The sequence below is a fragment of the Condylura cristata genome, unplaced genomic scaffold, assembly GCF_000260355.1.
Source record: "Condylura cristata isolate star-nosed mole 26May11 unplaced genomic scaffold, ConCri1.0 scaffold00021, whole genome shotgun sequence".
Taxonomy (NCBI): Eukaryota; Metazoa; Chordata; class Mammalia; order Eulipotyphla; family Talpidae; genus Condylura; species Condylura cristata.
In genome coordinates, this window is record NW_004567122.1 from 9,635,299 (window position 1) to 9,652,779 (window position 17,481).

A 17,481-nucleotide genomic window follows, 5' to 3' on the forward strand; every position below is an offset into this window, starting at 1 on the left:
ACAGCATGATGTTGCCACAGTGCTCAAGTCATGGAGACAGAGAGAGCTCCAAGGAGAATCAAAGTTGACCAGGGTGCTTGGACAGAGTGGGTTCTGGAAAATATGGCAGGTGCTAACCTTTTGAACTAACGTATCTCTCCCCAAATCCCTGCCCTTGGTATTCACCAGTTACCACTATTTCTGCAGCCACTTCCAAACCAGAGCCAGCCTAGACTGCTCTTTCCACTCACTTCCATCTCCCATTAGCTGCCTGAGTCCCGAAGAACTGCATCTGAAATCCACTCCCTCCTTCTCATCACTAAGGCCAGTACCCCGGGTCTAGTCCTTACTTCTTCATCCTATTAAAAAAAGGTCTTACATCCTCCTAGTATCCAGTATTCTCCCCCCTGACTTACTGTATGACCACCCTAAAATTCAACTTTCTACAGCATGGGCTAAGTCACAGCAGTTTCCCTAACATGCCATCATCAGTTCTTCCCTTTGGCTCCAAACCCTAAACACACCCCTCAGCCTAGAATTCAAGACCCCGGCAATCTGCTCCCACAGCTTCACTGTCTATATGACTCCACCCACCCACACATTTCCAGGCAAGAAAACCTGCTCCTACTTCCCTGCCTCTTCTAACTTCTCTTTACATCTGTAATTCGTCATGCATACAACTCAGTCTAATCAAGTCTTAGCTATTTTTCCAGGGTCCATATCAAGCATTGCTCCTCAAAGAGACCTCTGTGTCCATCTCCCCAACTGGATGCCACCTCCTGCTTCCTGGAACCTACCACACTTTCCTTGACATCTACTTTGATCTGTTCTTTGTTCTACTTATCTAACTAGCTACCCACTATCATTTTCATTCAGTGTATTTTTCTTCAGATTTATTTATTTATGCATACAAGAACTGGGCTACAGGCAGGCCAGAGGTGTCGGGGGTGAGAAGATTCACCAGAGACAGAGTGGGGAGCAGAACAGGCAGATCAATTCAGTACGCTGCTGAGGGGAGCAGCAGGTGAGACAGGAGAGGTCCGCTGAGCCATGTGGGTGACCTCACCTCCCAGGCCAGGGATTAAACTTGTGCTGAGGTGGCTGCAGCCTGCTTCACGACAATGCACTTTAACCTGCTACGCCGCCAGCTTAGACACAAAAAGTAAACCTTTAAAAAAAGAAAAAAGACTTGACTATGAGACAGCACCAGGAATATCAGCTGAACAAACAGCTACAACCCTGCAGATTACCGAGAGGAGGCAGGACAGTGGTTGAGCACAGACCTGTATATGGACCATATGGCAGGCGGCTAGAACAATGGCTCCTTTAAGGCACTAGAACAAACTTCATGAACACACAAAGTGTCACTCGATTAAAGTACTGTGTTGAAGAAATTCTACCATCCGTGGTCTGTTTTAAGTGAGAAATTGGAAGACTCACAGTGTGATCTTTAAAGTTCACAATGAAGCATCTGTACATAACTGTAGCAAAAGTGGAAGAAATACTGAGTCTTCCCATGGAAATATTATTGAATGATCATAAGTTGAAGAAAATGTTATAGAGTGATCATATTTTCCAAGTTTTGAAAACTTTCATAAGTTTATTTATCTTAATAAAACAAATGACAGAAAGTATGGAAACAAAGTCAGGTTTCTGTGTCAGTGGGACTTCAAAGATGAACAGATGAATGAATCAATTTTTTTAAACTATGGATTTGGCATTTTCACAAAATCCTCAAAATTGATGTAGAGCTAACATAGATAGGGAGCTAACATACGAACGGTCAGGCAGGTAGCTAGCTAGGCTAAGTAGATAGACAGAGAGATGGTAAAAATAAAATGGAAGAATAGTACTACGAGATGAGATTTATGAAATTATCATTAAGGAGAAAACAAGACAGCCCCTATCCTTGACTCAAACACCAGCGAAGAAACTGCATTTAAAAGATACCCAAATTTGGCCCTCCCTGGTGGCGCAGCAGGTTAATCACAGCACTAAGAAGCTAAAGCCGCTTCCGCATGAGTTCGATCCCCGCCTGCCCCGGAGGAGACCACATGGCGCGGCAGACCTCTCCTGACCCGCCCGCTGCTCCCCTCAGCAGTGTACTTCGTCCATCTGCCTGTTCTGCTCCCCACTCTGTCTCTGGTGAAGACTCTCGCCGCCCCTGCGCCTCTGGCCTGTACCCCAGTTCTGTATGCATGAATAAATAAATCTTTAAAAAAAAAAACCCAAATTTAAATAAGGATACCGAGGCTTTCAGGACGCCCTCCCCCCCCCCCACACACACACAGTGGTGGTCTAGTGGTGCACACCTTCACTTCCCACCCCTCTGCCCCCCCAACAGTGCCCTCCTTACCTCATAAGCATCTTTGATGTTGAGGGGCTCCCCCAGCGCGGCTACGTGCCCCACGATGCCTTTGTTCCACTCCAAGCGGATACAGTTGTTGGACGCTTCTTCCAGCGTTGTACCTTCTGCGACATCAAAGAGGCGGCTGATCAAGAACTTGTCGTTGGAGCTGTCCTCACAGACCAGGAACAGGGAATAGCGGTCGGCCGAGATGAGTCCATGGATATGCAAGAAAATTTTGTGGCACAAGGCTGTGACATCCAAGTGGCTGGAGATATCTTTCACTAGTTCCAAGAGTCTGGAGCACTGATCCCCCTCCTCGTTAGCAAACCTCGGGGGGGTTAGAGGCATCTGCTCCTTCTTTTCTGAGTCAGACAGGAAGCTCACCGTCCCCTCAGAATCCTTGACAACAATGGGCCTAAGAGGCCGGTCAAATTCAGAGGCAGAGATTTTCCGGGTCGGTGTCCCAGGGGCACTGCTGTCTGCACGGGGACTGGACTGCGGGGGGCAGGAACAAGACTCCGGATGGTCTCGGACGCCCTCCTTGCACACAGGGATGGTGTGAACTCGCTCAGCAAACCATGCGTTGACCATTTCTCTGCAGAACAGAACATGCAGACCCGTGAAATACGGAAGGAGGGGAGGGACTTCCCTGAAAGCTCAAATGTATCTCCTGGTGAATGGTGACACAAAATCCCTTCTTTCCTAGCAAACAAAAATCAGATGGTTTATTAACTTTTGCATTACAATTCTGTAGAGGGCAATTGCTTCTAGGAACACCGAACCCCAATCTGACCCCTACAGCCATCTGTTTTGTGCCTATCTGACTTAGAAACATCAAGTGTGCTTTGTTCAACGTTAGTCTGTAATGAAGAAACGTCACTAAATTTGACAGCAGTCTTGGAAAACATAAATATGGTAATTGATTTGCTGCTCAAAATTTACTTTTTCTCAAGTTAAATATTTGAAAATTGAAAACTATTTAACTTTCTTAGGTAATTGCTCAATTTTCAGTAATTATATCTACCACTATTTATAGATTAGATTTAGAAGGGGAAAGAGAAAATAGAAACAATTTGATTTGGTATGTGGAAATAATGTAGACGTCTGTAAATATTATCCTAATAACGTCTGCTCAACATTAGTAAAAATGATCTCTTTTTCCCTATTGTCTATTCCTGGAATAAAGGACCACTGGGCATTTTGTCCAACCAAAAGCCAACAAATGGACACAGAACAAGATTAAGTGATGTAACAGATTCATTAGGAGTTACAGCAGCTTAAAACTGGTGAACACAAGTTTCTTCATGTCCCACCTGTCATCTTACTCCATTCAACCTCTCTCCTGCCAGTTTTCCTCACAACCAGCACCTCCAACTCTCCAGTTACCGAGAGCAAAAGTGATGGAATTACGCTAATCGTCCTTCAGCTCACAGCCAAACCAGCGGTCAAGTCCTGTCAACTCCACTTCAAAACCTCCAGGCACATTACGGTCATTTCTACCTCCTGCCAGGCACCTGGGTCCAGGCCCTTCTGCCTCTCCCCTAGATTATGGCTGTAGCCCTGTGAGAGGTCTCTAATATTTACTTACATCCCTTTCAATCCAGAGTAATCTTTTAATGAGGTACAGCTTAACATCTTAACTACCCTCCCTGGCTTCTCAGTGAAGGGAGGCTAAGACCCAGCTCCTCCAGGTTCCCTCAGCACTGCCACGCCCATGCCCCTGCACCCGGTCACGGCTTCCACAGCCAGTCCCCACAGGTCTTCCCATCTGCCCAACTCAGATGGGCACATCAGGTTCTCACTCTGCACGACCTGAATTTTCACTACCAGCTCTCCTTCTTATATATTAACCTGTTGGTCAGTCTCCTGCAATGAGTGCAAATTTATCAGAGCTGCTCATCTTATTCACAAAATGACTAAAACCCTGTTCGTAGAAAATGTCTGTCATACAGTAGGTACTCAATAGAAATTTCTTCAGTGATATGCATTAATAAATCAATGACAGCTCCTAATTGGCTTTATCAAATGGACAACTGTTTTTGGCAAGTACTAAATATTCCGTCAACCATTTTATTAACCGCCAAACATAGGGGAAGGGGTTTCTCAGGACTGCGTTATTCATTCTGTCAGTTCCTGTAGTTACATGCCTGCATAAAAAAACATATGTCACGATAACACCAAAACAATCATTGATTAATCCCTCCTGACAGCCCCCTCTACTCAGGCATCGAGGTTTCCCATAAAGACACACGGACTCTAGGAAGTGGCCCTTTTCTCACAAGGCTGCTCTCCATCCTCTCCCAGTGATTTCTTAATACTTCAGTCTCAACACAAATATAAATAACCTGCAGTGTGAAATTCAAATTCTTATTGAAGATGCAAAACTCTCTCAAAGTGGAGAAAAGTGATGCTAGTATTGCACAATCATATTGACAATTAAGGGACATGCCCATTAAGGGCCAGCAAACAAATTAAGACAGAACAACATGTATAATTACACACCAAAAAGTTGAGAAGAGAATTCCAATAGATTTTTTTAGATTAAGAAAGTTCCTTCAAAAAATCTCAATTATTAAGTCAAAAGCTACTTAGGTGTGTGGTGGAGAAAGACTTTATGGTCTAGCTGCATAAATCAAATATAAGATTAAGACACTGTAGTTCCATCAGAAGATTAATTGCTTAAACTAAAAACTGGCACAGAGCTTTCATTCCAATCTTTTATTAAATCTAAGATAAATTTACTTTCATAACCTTTACTTCTACTTCTTGCAATAAAGTTCTAATCAAAACATTTTCACTGATTTCTTTTAATTGGATTCACTGTGACATATCCTTGCTCTTTTAAATTAAAACATATTTGATGTATACTGTCAAACAATCTAAGGTGTTCATATCATATGTATTACCAATGAAATTGGCATTGTGGTAATAATTATAAGTTCCATGTTTTATACAATTATGATCTCTTTTCAGCGGTGAGAATAATTAAGTTCTAGACTCTCTGCAAATTTGATGATTTTTGAATGCAATATTGTCTACAGTACTAATCCCTGCATTCTATCTCTAGAACTAATTTGCTCCTCATTACAAGTTTGCACCACAAATATCTGCCCTAGCTATGGACATCTTAGCATCCTTTTTCTAAAATGAATTATTCAGGTAAAGGCCTTGAAGTGTGTCAGGCACAACGAGGAACCAGGGATACAGCAATGAGTAACCCTACTGAACCTATGAATGACCTCTGCTCCCCAAATTGAAGTTTATATTGAGTTCAGAATTCAAATATATTTCGGATTTTGCTGCTCTATGAGGTCAAATGTAAAATGCATACAAGCTAATCCATACGGAGAAGGTGACAGAGTACAAAGCACCAAAGGGGATTTTAGAGGCGTGGGCTGGTTGGTCGGGACTGGGCAAATCCCCTAAGTGGCCCAGAAGAGGATTCCTACTCTCCTTCTTCCCTCAACTCTGGGATTTTTGAAAAATATTTGTAATAGTGATGTTGAAAAAACCCCACCATTTTATTTAAACCTATAGAGGCAAGCATTAATCTTATTTTCTAAAATACAAAGTTAAATCACATAGCTGAACTGAAAACATTTAGCTACTTCATAGAAAAACCAGAAGCCAAGTGCAGGTCTCCTGTTCCAAGTCTTCTGACCCAGGAGAACATAAAAGTCCCAGAACATCAACACTTGTCATGGAGACACCCCATAAATTCGAGTTGTATCTCATAGAGTCAAAATCAAAGTCAAAGAAAAATAAGGTCACTTATTCAGAAGAGAAAATAATACAAAAAATATATTTTTATATGTGATAATAATAACGTTCCCTAACTTCATTCTTTCCACCTATATCATAAAAAGATGATTCCCTGAGCCATGGGGTAAACACACCCTCTCAAAAAATTCAAAGAAAACAGACTGAAGAATAATGTCCTCTAAAAAATCTTACTGAATCCCACACCTATGTTTTTTTTTTTGGGGGGGGGGAATGTTTTATAAATCTAAACATACTGCAAATAACATATTGCAAGTAAATGTGTTGGAGAGAAGAGTCCTTCTGAGGGTTACATCTAACAAATAAAATAAACAACACCCCACAAAATCTGAGTTTCAGATAAACAGCAAATAATTTTTAGTTTAAATATAATCTGAAATTCAAGAATTTGAAGGAAATTTTAATTTTTTTAATTGTACTACTTTTATTGAGATAATGTTGGTTCACAACACAGTATGACTTTGGGGTGTAGGTTCATACCTCCTCACATGTATGTTACCATACCGCATCTACCACCAAGACACCCATACGGGGAGTCCTGTATTTTATCTGGCCCCTCCAGCCATTTTATATTTTGTTTTCCCAACTGAAATTCTTGGCAGATAGACAGCACGTGAAAGGCAGGTTCTGATCATGAGCTCCAGGCTAACACAGCACCAGCACACATTCCATCACTGAAAGAGCACAAAAGACAACATAGGGTGATCCTGACGGGGCCTTTGATTAACAATGTGTGGCATGAAATTCCTTCTTAACTCAAGCTCTTTCCCTTTTTCTCAAAGCCACACCACATATTTAACAGACAAAAAGCAAGTTGCAGTCTACTTAAAAAAGGGACAGATAGACTGCTAAACAAATTCTTGGGACTATGAAACATTGTGTGTTTCAGCCAGATATCCTAAATTCTAACCTCATCTTAGCATTTGGTACCAATGCAATGTATCACCAATTGCAAACTATGCTCTTGGCAGGTACCAAAAACCTGGGCTGGGGAGTTACTCCTCTCACATAACAAGAATGTGGATACCATCTGTGGTTTAAAATTTAAATATACTCACTCACCTAGGTCCCCCTAAAGGATGCATGCCCACACTGAACAAACACCCCAAAGATGGATATTCATTAGACAGAGACGAAGCCAGAAGGAAGTTGCCGAAAACTGGCCATAAGCAGTTGTCAAAGTGACTGGACTTTTAATCTCAATTCTTTTAAAACAATGAATCCAGGCAGAAATATATAGTCTTAATGTTCTATTTTAGGGAAGAGGCTTGAGACTCAAACAGCTCACATGACGGTTTAATATAAACATCAGTGTCACAAAGAATGTTTAACACATCTCGAATTCATGAGCCTCCAGGGAGTACTAACAACACTGCATGCGTCGTGGTGATGTTACAATGTGGGTGGGGCGCCCTAAAAAAATGAAATGAGTTCATGCCCTCAAAAGGCCAGGCAGCCTGGTTCTTGCAGCTGCTACAGGAGAGGCTGAGCTGACATTTCCAGTATCAGACATTTTGCGATTGTACTAATACACAGAAGAATGCATAAATTCATTTGTGCGTGATAAAAATGATCAGAGGAATGTCTGGGGCTTTGGTAACTTAGGATGAATTCTCATTTTCTGTTTTACAGTAACGGCTGAAACAGTTTATTTCACGAATCATACACGAGACAGAAATAAAGTGCCAGGTATTTCGTATTTCATTCTAATCATTTTCCCTGATCCTTTTTTTTTTTAAGATTTATATTTTTATGCATACAGAAGTGGGGTACAGGCCAGAGGTGCAGGGGCAGTGAGAGGACTCACCAGAGACAGAGTGTGGAGCAGAACAGGCCGACTAACAAAGTACACTGCTGAGGGGAGCAGAGGGCGGGTCAGGAGAGGTCTGCCGCGCCATGTGGGTCACCTCTGGAACGGGGATTGAACCCATGCTGAAATGGCTTTAACTTCTTAGTACTGTGCTTTAACCCGCTGCGCCACCAGGGTGAGCCCTCCCTGGTCCTATTTCTTTCCTATTTTTAAAGTAGATGAAAAGTGTGTCATTCTTAAAAATGATAGTCAATTAAGTTAATGATCATATTTAATGATATTAAACATAATGGTGTAGCCTAGCTACTCATTTAAAAAAAAAAAGTCTAAGTTTTGCGTATCTAGAGCCTCTTCATCTCACACTTTCTTAGCTATTTGTAAATTGATTAGTCATTCTCTAGGAAAAACAAAAGAAAGGTGATAGAGAACATGACATGTATTCATAAGAATCAAAGCTCTCTCCTTTTTCCAGTTTTCCTGAAGATTATTATAAACTTATCACAGGAAAGAAAACTACCATTTAGAATCTCTGTTCTAGAAGTTTCCACTTATCTAGTTTATTTACAGCTTCTCCTTAATATCTATTTTCCAGAAGTATTAAAATTTGACAAGACAGAGAGATATAAGCTACAAGCTCTCACAGTATTGTACATACACACACACACACACACACACACACACCCCTGTGCCATCAGGGGTTCCATGCAGCAATAACTGAACCATTCACTCATCTTACAAATGAATCTTGAAAGAGACAGAAATGCCTTAACACATATATTTAGTATTCCAGATGTCTTAAATAGATAAAATAACTAAAATACACTGTGTAAGTTTCACAGGATATTTCTTGGCATCTAAAAAAAGAAAACAAAAAATAAATCTAACAAGGGTTTTGTTGTACTATTGCCTACATTCTTGTATCAAAGGATAAAAATTCTTTGAAAATACCATACGTACAGTATATGAATTGTAATACTAAAAATATAATCGTAATAGCCTAGTACCTGATTTTTCTGCCACTCTATTTTAAAATGTCTTTTGAGAGTTCCCACTTTTTATGCACTGAAGTTATATATGGAAATTAAATCTACGTGGACAGAGTCTCTAGGCGTGTCATTTAGCAGTGTGCTTGTGGATGAAGAGGCTCTGGGAGAAACTTTAACCTCTTTCTGAGTTGGCTTCCTCATATTTTTTTTAAGATCTATTTATTTATACATACAGAACTGGGGTACAGGCCAGAGTAGTGCAGGGGCAGTGAGAGGCTTCACCAGAGACCAAGTGGGATGCAGAACAGGCAGACTAACGAAACACACTGCTGAGGGGAACAGCGGGCAGGTCAGGCGAGGTCTGCTGTGCCAGGTGGGTTAGCTCCCCGACTAGGGTTCAAACTCACGCCAAAGTGGCTGTGGCTAGCTTCATAGTGCTGTGCTTTAACCTATTGTGCCATGGAGCATCCAGCTTCCTCATGATATTAAAACTATGGATGAGCCTGTGCTTTCTTTCCATGAATACTGACTGAACTTCAGGAGAGCTTGTCAGTCTGGGGCCCCCCGTGGGAGCCTTGGATTTCAAATGCATCTAACAATAAGACTTAAGTATATTACTTGCTTTCTCTATGACATGGAGGTAATGACACGAACTCCTAGGTTCTGAAATAGCTAAAGGGAACAGTGAATATAAAACGATAGCAGAGTGATACACAGTGTTGAAGTATGTGACAGATTCTTTTAAATTATTTAAATATTAAATGGTGTGTGTGTGTGTATATTAAAGATGTTATTTATTCATCCATACAAGAACTTGGGTACAGGCCAGAGATGCAGGAGGTGAGAGGATTCATAAGAGAAGAACAGGCAGATCTATCAAAATGCACTGCTGAGGGGAACAGCAGGCGGGACAGGAGAGGTCTGCTGCTCCATGTGGGTCACCTCCCTGGCTGGGGATCGAACTCAGGCTGTGGTGGCTGTGGACAGCACCATATTGCTACACTTCAACCCACTGTGCTAGCAGGGAGCGCCCAGGTGTAAGCATATTTTAAAAGATTAATTTTTATAAAAATAAAAAGAATGTATGCAATAGGCATCTACAGTGTATGAAGATGCTGCAGTTGCAACTTAAGCAACTAATTTCCCTGCCGAGTTATATGGGGAAAGAAAGAGTGATTTCAATGTTAGTTTCACAGCAAATGGTAGAAAATATACAATTACCTAGGATGAAAATCATAGCACTATCATCTCAGCCCAAGGCTGTTCACTATGGGACAGAACAGATTAAAAGTCTTTGAGTGCTGACAGTTTAAGGGATTTGCAGGGTGCTCTGACAGTGTGACAGTTACCGGCCCAAATGATCCACAGAACATAATGCTTTTTTATGTTTTTAAGTCCACTATGAAAATTTTATCCCTTTTGCTTTCCCTCCAGTACTGTAGTTCATTAGTCATGTGAATTAATCACTAACACCACAATTACAAATAGTGCAGTAATTTCCTGTCGGGAAAGGATTAGTTGGTAATTTACATAGAAATCTGCTAAAATGATCTGAAGGAAAAAATATAAAATAACTCACACAAAATATAATACGTATTTTTTCAGCTCTTGGATACTAATTTTATACAGCTTCAGTTACATTGTTTGTATAATTTGCCCTCAGTATATACTACTCAATTTGAAAAAAAATACAGAAGGAAACTATTCAACTTGAGAAGCTATTACTCTGCTCTCCCGGTTAGAATGAAGAACTATTAGAACTGAAACGAACTTATCTGCTTATTTATGAATTTTTCTTTTGCCTTAATTCCTCACCACTTCCTTCCATCTCTCATTTTAAAATTAAGGGTCATTAAACTGGTGACAATGTTGGTTAATAGCAAAGCTGGGAACAAAATTGGTGTCAGGAGTCCCATTTCAATTCCGGCTTCAGTGTTTTACACAATCCACACAAGGTGCTATTTAAACCATTAATAAAAATGCATCTAAAATGAGGAAACTACTTACCATCTCTAGAATAACAGATCTGTCAACCTAATTTCCACTGACCAGCAGAAGGGAGTGAATGCTAAAGATTATGATTATATTTAAGGATGGATAATTCTTGAGATAAAGTAATAAACTACCAAGCATCACTGCAAAAAAAAAAAAAAAAAGGAAATATGTATTATTTCCCTTAAATGTCATCAGAAGTCTATTAATTGCTAGTGTCTCCATTTACAGAGAAAACAAATAAAGGACCTAAATGACACTCACAGGAGGAGGTGATTCTGGGTTTCTGGTTAAATCTGTCCTGCCTGTGGCTGCTCATTACCATAGAGAAAAAACATTGAAGGGTCCAGTTGGGGAGGCCCCAGGCCCTTGAGGTGCTCCTAGTCTCCAGGGAGTTGGGCACAGGGGTGCTGCACATTCTGTAATTCACTAAATAATCTCTCACAGCAGGAAAAGTGTCCCTACCAAATGCCAGTCGCATCCCCATCAGAAGCACTGGTTTAGATGAATAAAAGATGAACTTGTATTAACAGGGCACTAATTGAAACAAGAGACTTGGGGCCCCTCCAAGTGATATCTTAAAGCAGCCTCTGCTCTCCTGTCAGCCTCTGCTCTCCTGTCACTCCTGACTGGCTCTCTTGGCCTTGGCAGGGTATGCAAATAAATGCTGTGTCTACAGCTACTTAGTATTTGCACATTTTTTTCCAGCTAGGAAAATATCTGAGACACTTTCCAAATGGAAGTAAGATGCAGAATTGCTTGATATGATTTTACATTCCTACTTACATTCCCTATTGAAAAGGACATGACTTGTAATATTCCATGCATTCACAATCACATGATGAGAAAGATGTTTTCCTTTTTAAAGGAAAATGGATTTCTTTTTGAAAGAAAAACCTAACACCTGAAATCGGGGCTATAAACAAGTAAGCAAGTAAGGTCCTAACATCTAATAGGCAGCTTAGATATGGGAGGGACTGGATTAGGCTGAGATTTTTCAGTCTAAGGTAAGGAGAAGCTCTCAGAGTCCACACAGTACGTTTTGAAACTGCATTTTTTTTTTCTATGAAGATGTTATAACTTTGATGGCAAAGTAAAAAAATAAGTGAGAGGTCTGATGTAAATGGCTAAACAGTGACCTCCTAACCAAGTACTGCCCTGCAGGTTCAGCTTACATTTACATTTACAATTATGCTACTGCCTGGTGATGCCACAAAAAAGAGAGAAAATATAAGAGGTGTAGATTTAAAATGCCAATATAGTGGCAAGCAAGTAAGCTGGAATGCTGTACTAGAGGAATAAAAGTTTCATGATTGTTCAAACATAGAGATCCAGTGGGAAAAGTAAGACAACAAGAGTAAGTGTAGCAAAGGCCAGCTGACCCCGCCAGAGCCTCAGCAGAAGGCACTTTGCAAGGGTGATTTAAGGAGTACTGTCAATTTGCCTTTGGCTGGAGTTTTATCACTTTATTCATAATCGAGTTATATATTTATTTTGCTACTACAGTTGCATAAATGCTGTAACTGTGATTAAATTATACCAACTCTTAAGAATTCCACATTTAAGTAACATTAAAACAAAACAAGTGAACGCTAGGTATGGTAGCTACTCGTAACTTCTGCATATGCCCTATCGCTTTCTTTGGGTAATTTCCCTCTCCCCAGAGACACATTGTACGATGTATGGGCTACATGTCCCAGCAAAGTCAGATAAACTTACTCCTTTGGACACAATGATTGGTTCACAGCAGACACGTGACTAAAGCAAGGCCCAAGTAATTTTGAGAGGACTGATGTGGATAAGAACAGTATATTTACAAAATCAAAAGTGTAAGACTTACATAAACTTGCTAGAAATAACATTCCCAGCATGTAGGGAGGGAGGGAAGGAGGCGTGGAGGGAGGGAGGGAGAGTACGTGGGTGGGTAGATACATATATGTATGTATGAATGGATGGATGGATGGATGGATGGATCATTGGGTAAATGGAGCGAAGAATGGGTACATGGAAAGAAGGGCATAGATACATGGGTATAATGGGTATACAGACAACTTCATAACTATACGAATCCTTGGTACTTCAATTACGTAAGTTAGTCGTGAGATAGTTCAAATTGGATTTTTGTCACTCATGGCCAAAAGCTTTCTACTTATTATACTGTAGATCAACAAGAATCCTGTAATATAACAGGGGTATATTAAGTTGAGAAATACTGAACTACATGATCCTCTCTAAGTTCAATGATTTTGTGTTAATATGTGTTTTGATATTTGTAAATTCAAAAGATCGGGAATTTTTCACTTAACCCTTAACATAGGTATTCAGCAGAGAGTAGAAAGGATGATTCTTGTATTTTAGGAATTCATTAAGGTTCTAACAATAGGGATCTTTTCTCTACTGAGTTTAGGAGTAATATATTTATTCAGAGATTATCAAGTTAAAAATAATTTAAAATTCAGAACCAAGGGGAAAGTATGTCATGTGAGACTTTAAAAATTAAGGTTACCACATGCTAAACACCAGAGAAATGTACATACATACATATACATACATACATTCACATATATGTTTATATCTTAAGGGGCTTTTCTAAAACTTTCTAGAATTCTTAGCAAAATGATCCTTAAGAGCTTACTTAAAGTTTGTTTTTTCTGCCTTAAACATTTGGTTGGTAGCAAATATAACTTCCTACCAGTTAGAGAAAATAAATAAAGCACTTATACTTGAAATATATATAATTCAAAATAAAATGAGAATACCAAAGTCAACACATAATATTAAAGAGCTAAATATCAAAAGAATGACTCATATGGAAAGACTTTCTTCAATTTTTATTCCTAGTATGTGGCTCATGGGCACTTTTTACTGAGAACCTGATGTAACAAGACATTTCCAAGGCCACATCAATCAGCTGTGACACCCATCCACTGATTCTGCATCTGTCCAGCTAAATGGATTTCACAGGAAGTCCTGCAAAGTCAGTAGCTGGTCTGCATCCTAAATTCAGAAATTAATCACTTTTTAACCCTCTATTATCAATCAACTCAGGGACTTATTTAATTGACCAGCAGTCCATACTGAAGGTTTTCATGCTGGGAAGAGGTTCTAATCCTATAATCAGCTCCTAGCACAAAAAATACATCTATCTGACACAACAGCTATCGGGTTTAATAAGATACCAGGTTAGAAAACATTTGGGGGATAAAAAATACTAAGCAATTCTATTTAGTCTTTTCAATTAGCAAAGAAATCTTGCCTGTGTTGTTATAAAATACACTACAAAGTTCAGCAAAGTTCTAAGTTAACTGTGTTTCTTGAAGGAGGAGAACATCTTCATTAGATGAACTTTTTGTACTAAAGCAAGACTGAAGGCTTACCTATGAAATATGAGGCATTTCAAATATTTTAAAATAACTGATATAAGAATCCGGTCAATCACCACTTGAGATGTAATAAGTTAAAAAGGAAAATATATAGTATAACATAATCAAAATGCTATAGACCACTGTGAGGTGCTGGAAACATGATCTTATGAAAATACTGACAACTCCTATAGCTATTTAGATCACAAACTAGGGGAAAAAAAAGCTGTAAGCCTATCTAAATTTGTTATACTAAGTAAATACATGTATTTCACAATATTGATCCACTGATCACTAATTGCTACTGCATTAATTCTACATTTTTAAGAATAATGATCTTGTATGTAGACTTTAGAACACATCTCACCTAGAAACCTCAACAGCGCAAGGGCAATGAGAAGCCTCATTTCAGAGACTTAAGATGCACCCAGGAGAGGAGACTATAATTTACATTAAGTATTTTCAGAGTATGAGCAGGAAGCTTACAGCTGGCTCTAGGGACCCTGGTTATAAACAAATCCAGGGGAAAAAAGCCATCACTATACCAAAATTACCCTAACAAAATATTATAAGCAAATCCAAATCATCAGCGCCCAAAGTGTTTTATGATCTTCAACACTAGTTAGTTACAGCTTAAAAAAAAAAAAAAATCAGAAACCACGTGTCCGAAAATTGTGAAAATGTTATGTTCCCATATAATATAATCATGTTTAAGAGTGGATAGCAATGTTCATTTTATATTCATCATTTGATTTTAATATTAGTATCTTGAAAATAAAAAAGTGATAGCTTTTAGAGATGAAAAAATCTGAAAGGAAAGAGCCCCCCACACAGGACCCGAACATCAACTACTCCAGCAAAGCTCTACAGTGTCAAATAAAAGTTGATCAGAGAAATGTACACGAGAGTATAAAACTTCTGTTTCTGGACTTTGATCCAAGCAGTCATAAAAACTTGTTCTCTCTTGATATCTCCTATTTCCAGTATATGCCAAATATTCACAAGCTTTTGCCTCTTAAAAAACAAAGCAATATAAAGTCTATCAGTTGCCTGCAATACTAAGTAATCTAAAATATCACCCACAGAACGATGCTAATTTACCGTCAAGAATAACAACAGCTGTTAAAGTGACATTAGCACCAGGGAGGCTTCATTTGCACGTGTGTGAGAGCCCTTCATTAACCAGTGAGAATTTCAAAGTTACCTATTAATAGCAGGGCAGGGTGGCGGCTGCCTTGGGGATTCCTTCAGGTTGTGGGTAGGGCAATAGCCCACGTTCAACTGACACTCTCAAATTCACAGAAACAGGTCGTGGTGACTAAAACCCATCCATTTTCCGGTTCCAAGCTACAGCCATTGACAAAGTGCTGAGCTCCCTCTTTGAAAACAGTTGCAGGAAACAAGGCAATCAGGCAGCAAACTGCTTTCAAGGTCACCCCAACTCACAGGTGTCTCTAAGTAAGATTTTTATTGCCAGAACTCGCTTGTTGTTCAATGCTTACTAGTGAGTACAGATCCTTCAGTCTAGGGAGAGAACAGAGAACTATGCATGAATGTCAAACAACAACAACTAAATCAAAGAATGCAGAAGCAATTCCATCAGAAACCTGTTTACTGCACAGATGGCCAATCCTAGAGAATCCAAATTTGTTCTAAATCTTAAAGCATGACAAACGCCTCTATACAACTATTCTGTCTCGTGGGTTTTCTGAATCACATACAGTGTTCACTTTACACTCTGAAGTGTAAAATAATGGGAAAACACAAAGGACTATGAGTTTCTACTTAAAAAAAATGTTTTCTAGTTGTAAAATGAAAAGGCTTGAAATAAATTTTACCACAACCTTGGGAATCACAGAGGGTTGAACAGTTGGCCATTTTTATCATCAAATAATGTTCAGACTCTCATTCTTATTTTAAGTTTCCAAATAATGCCCCCAAATATAAACTCAAAGTGTAACATTGCTTCCTGAAGGACTTCTGGTCACACACAAGTCTTAGTATATAGTCTACAATGACAACTTTCAGCATTTCCTAACTCCTCAAATGAAGACCTGCACTACTCCAAGCTATGTTCTACTTTCATTTTTCAGTTCATTTTCAGCAAAAATTCTCCACACACACACACACCATAGAAAGTGTTCCTTCTGTCAACATCAACTGAATATAAAAATTTCTAATTGAAATGTCTTCCTATCACATCTAAATGACTTCAACGCTATATTATACAGAGAAATTTTTAAAAATTAGGATGCTGATTGATCCTGTGCTACTTGGGCAAAAAGTAATATGCAAAGAAATAACTTAATACTTCCAGTGTATTTGCTCATAAAATGTAACTACACTTTCAATGCTTTGAAAGGCAGACTAGTTAAAAAAAAACTAACACCAAACAAACCCAAGTTTATATCTTCAAAGGGAGAGGGGAGAAAAAAGGGTATTTACGCTGAATTAAGAAAAGAAACTACTTTTTTTTTTCTTTCTGCCGCAAATGTGCTTACAGAACAACTCCAAAGACCACCTCACACACGCGCTCTTAAAAAATTATTCCAGGGGGGCCAAAGAGTGGAAGGAGACCAAAACAGATGGCTCCGCACTTACCACCTCTAAAACCGATAGTCGATAATCGGTAGCACTGGGCAATCGATAATCACTGACTTTGATGCCTTAGTGTCTATCCCACCCCAAACTCGCAGAAAAGCGCCTTTGAAAAGAAGCCACTTTACTTTCAAAAGGTCTCTGCTCTGATGGCTCCAGGTTTAGAATTTCGAAGATGGCAAAAGCGGAGGACGAGAATTTTAAAAGAAGGGCGAAGTAATTACGCAGAAGAGATCAGCTTTATCCCAACTGCTCGCGTCGGTCAAAACCCAAACAAAAAGCCGCCAAACATGAACAAAATCGACACCAACTCCTTAGGAGAAACGGGGTTTCGAAAAACCCCAAAGCAACACATCCTCAGGCAAGTAAAGGAAGATGAAAACGCCACACAGCTCTCGGCACTGCGCTCGCGCCGCCGCCGTGCCCCTAGGCTCCTCCACCCGCACCCCGTCCCGCCGCGCCCCCGAGGACGGGGCACGGGGTAGATGCTGAAGGAAGTACCTTGTTTTGTCTCCAAAGGGCAACATAGCAAAAGTGGGGCTTTCCAGGTGCTGGTAACGCGGCCGCGGACGACCTTGGGCTCCCGGAGGCGCAGGGGGCGACGACGCGCCCAGGTGAGGCGGG

At 39.9% G+C, this 17,481-nt stretch overlaps 1 protein-coding gene across 2 annotated transcripts in view; it reads right to left on the reverse strand.

Annotated features, from left to right (window-relative positions):
- Positions 1-17,481, reverse strand: part of PDE5A (phosphodiesterase 5A, cGMP-specific) — a 103,372-nt gene that overhangs the window by 84,515 nt on the left and 1,376 nt on the right. Inside the window, exons 1-2 of one of the 2 annotated variants that reach the window (XM_004686637.2) lie at positions 17,359-17,470; positions 2,336-2,924 (exon numbers count right to left, since the gene is read on the reverse strand). In XM_004686637.2, the coding sequence (XP_004686694.1) occupies positions 2,336-2,924; positions 17,359-17,384 (615 nt within the window). In that variant the 5' untranslated portion in view covers positions 17,385-17,470. Of the gene's footprint in view, positions 1-2,335; positions 2,925-17,358; positions 17,471-17,481 lie in introns of those variants that run through there. The other variant, XM_004686636.2, reaches the window with a different exon arrangement.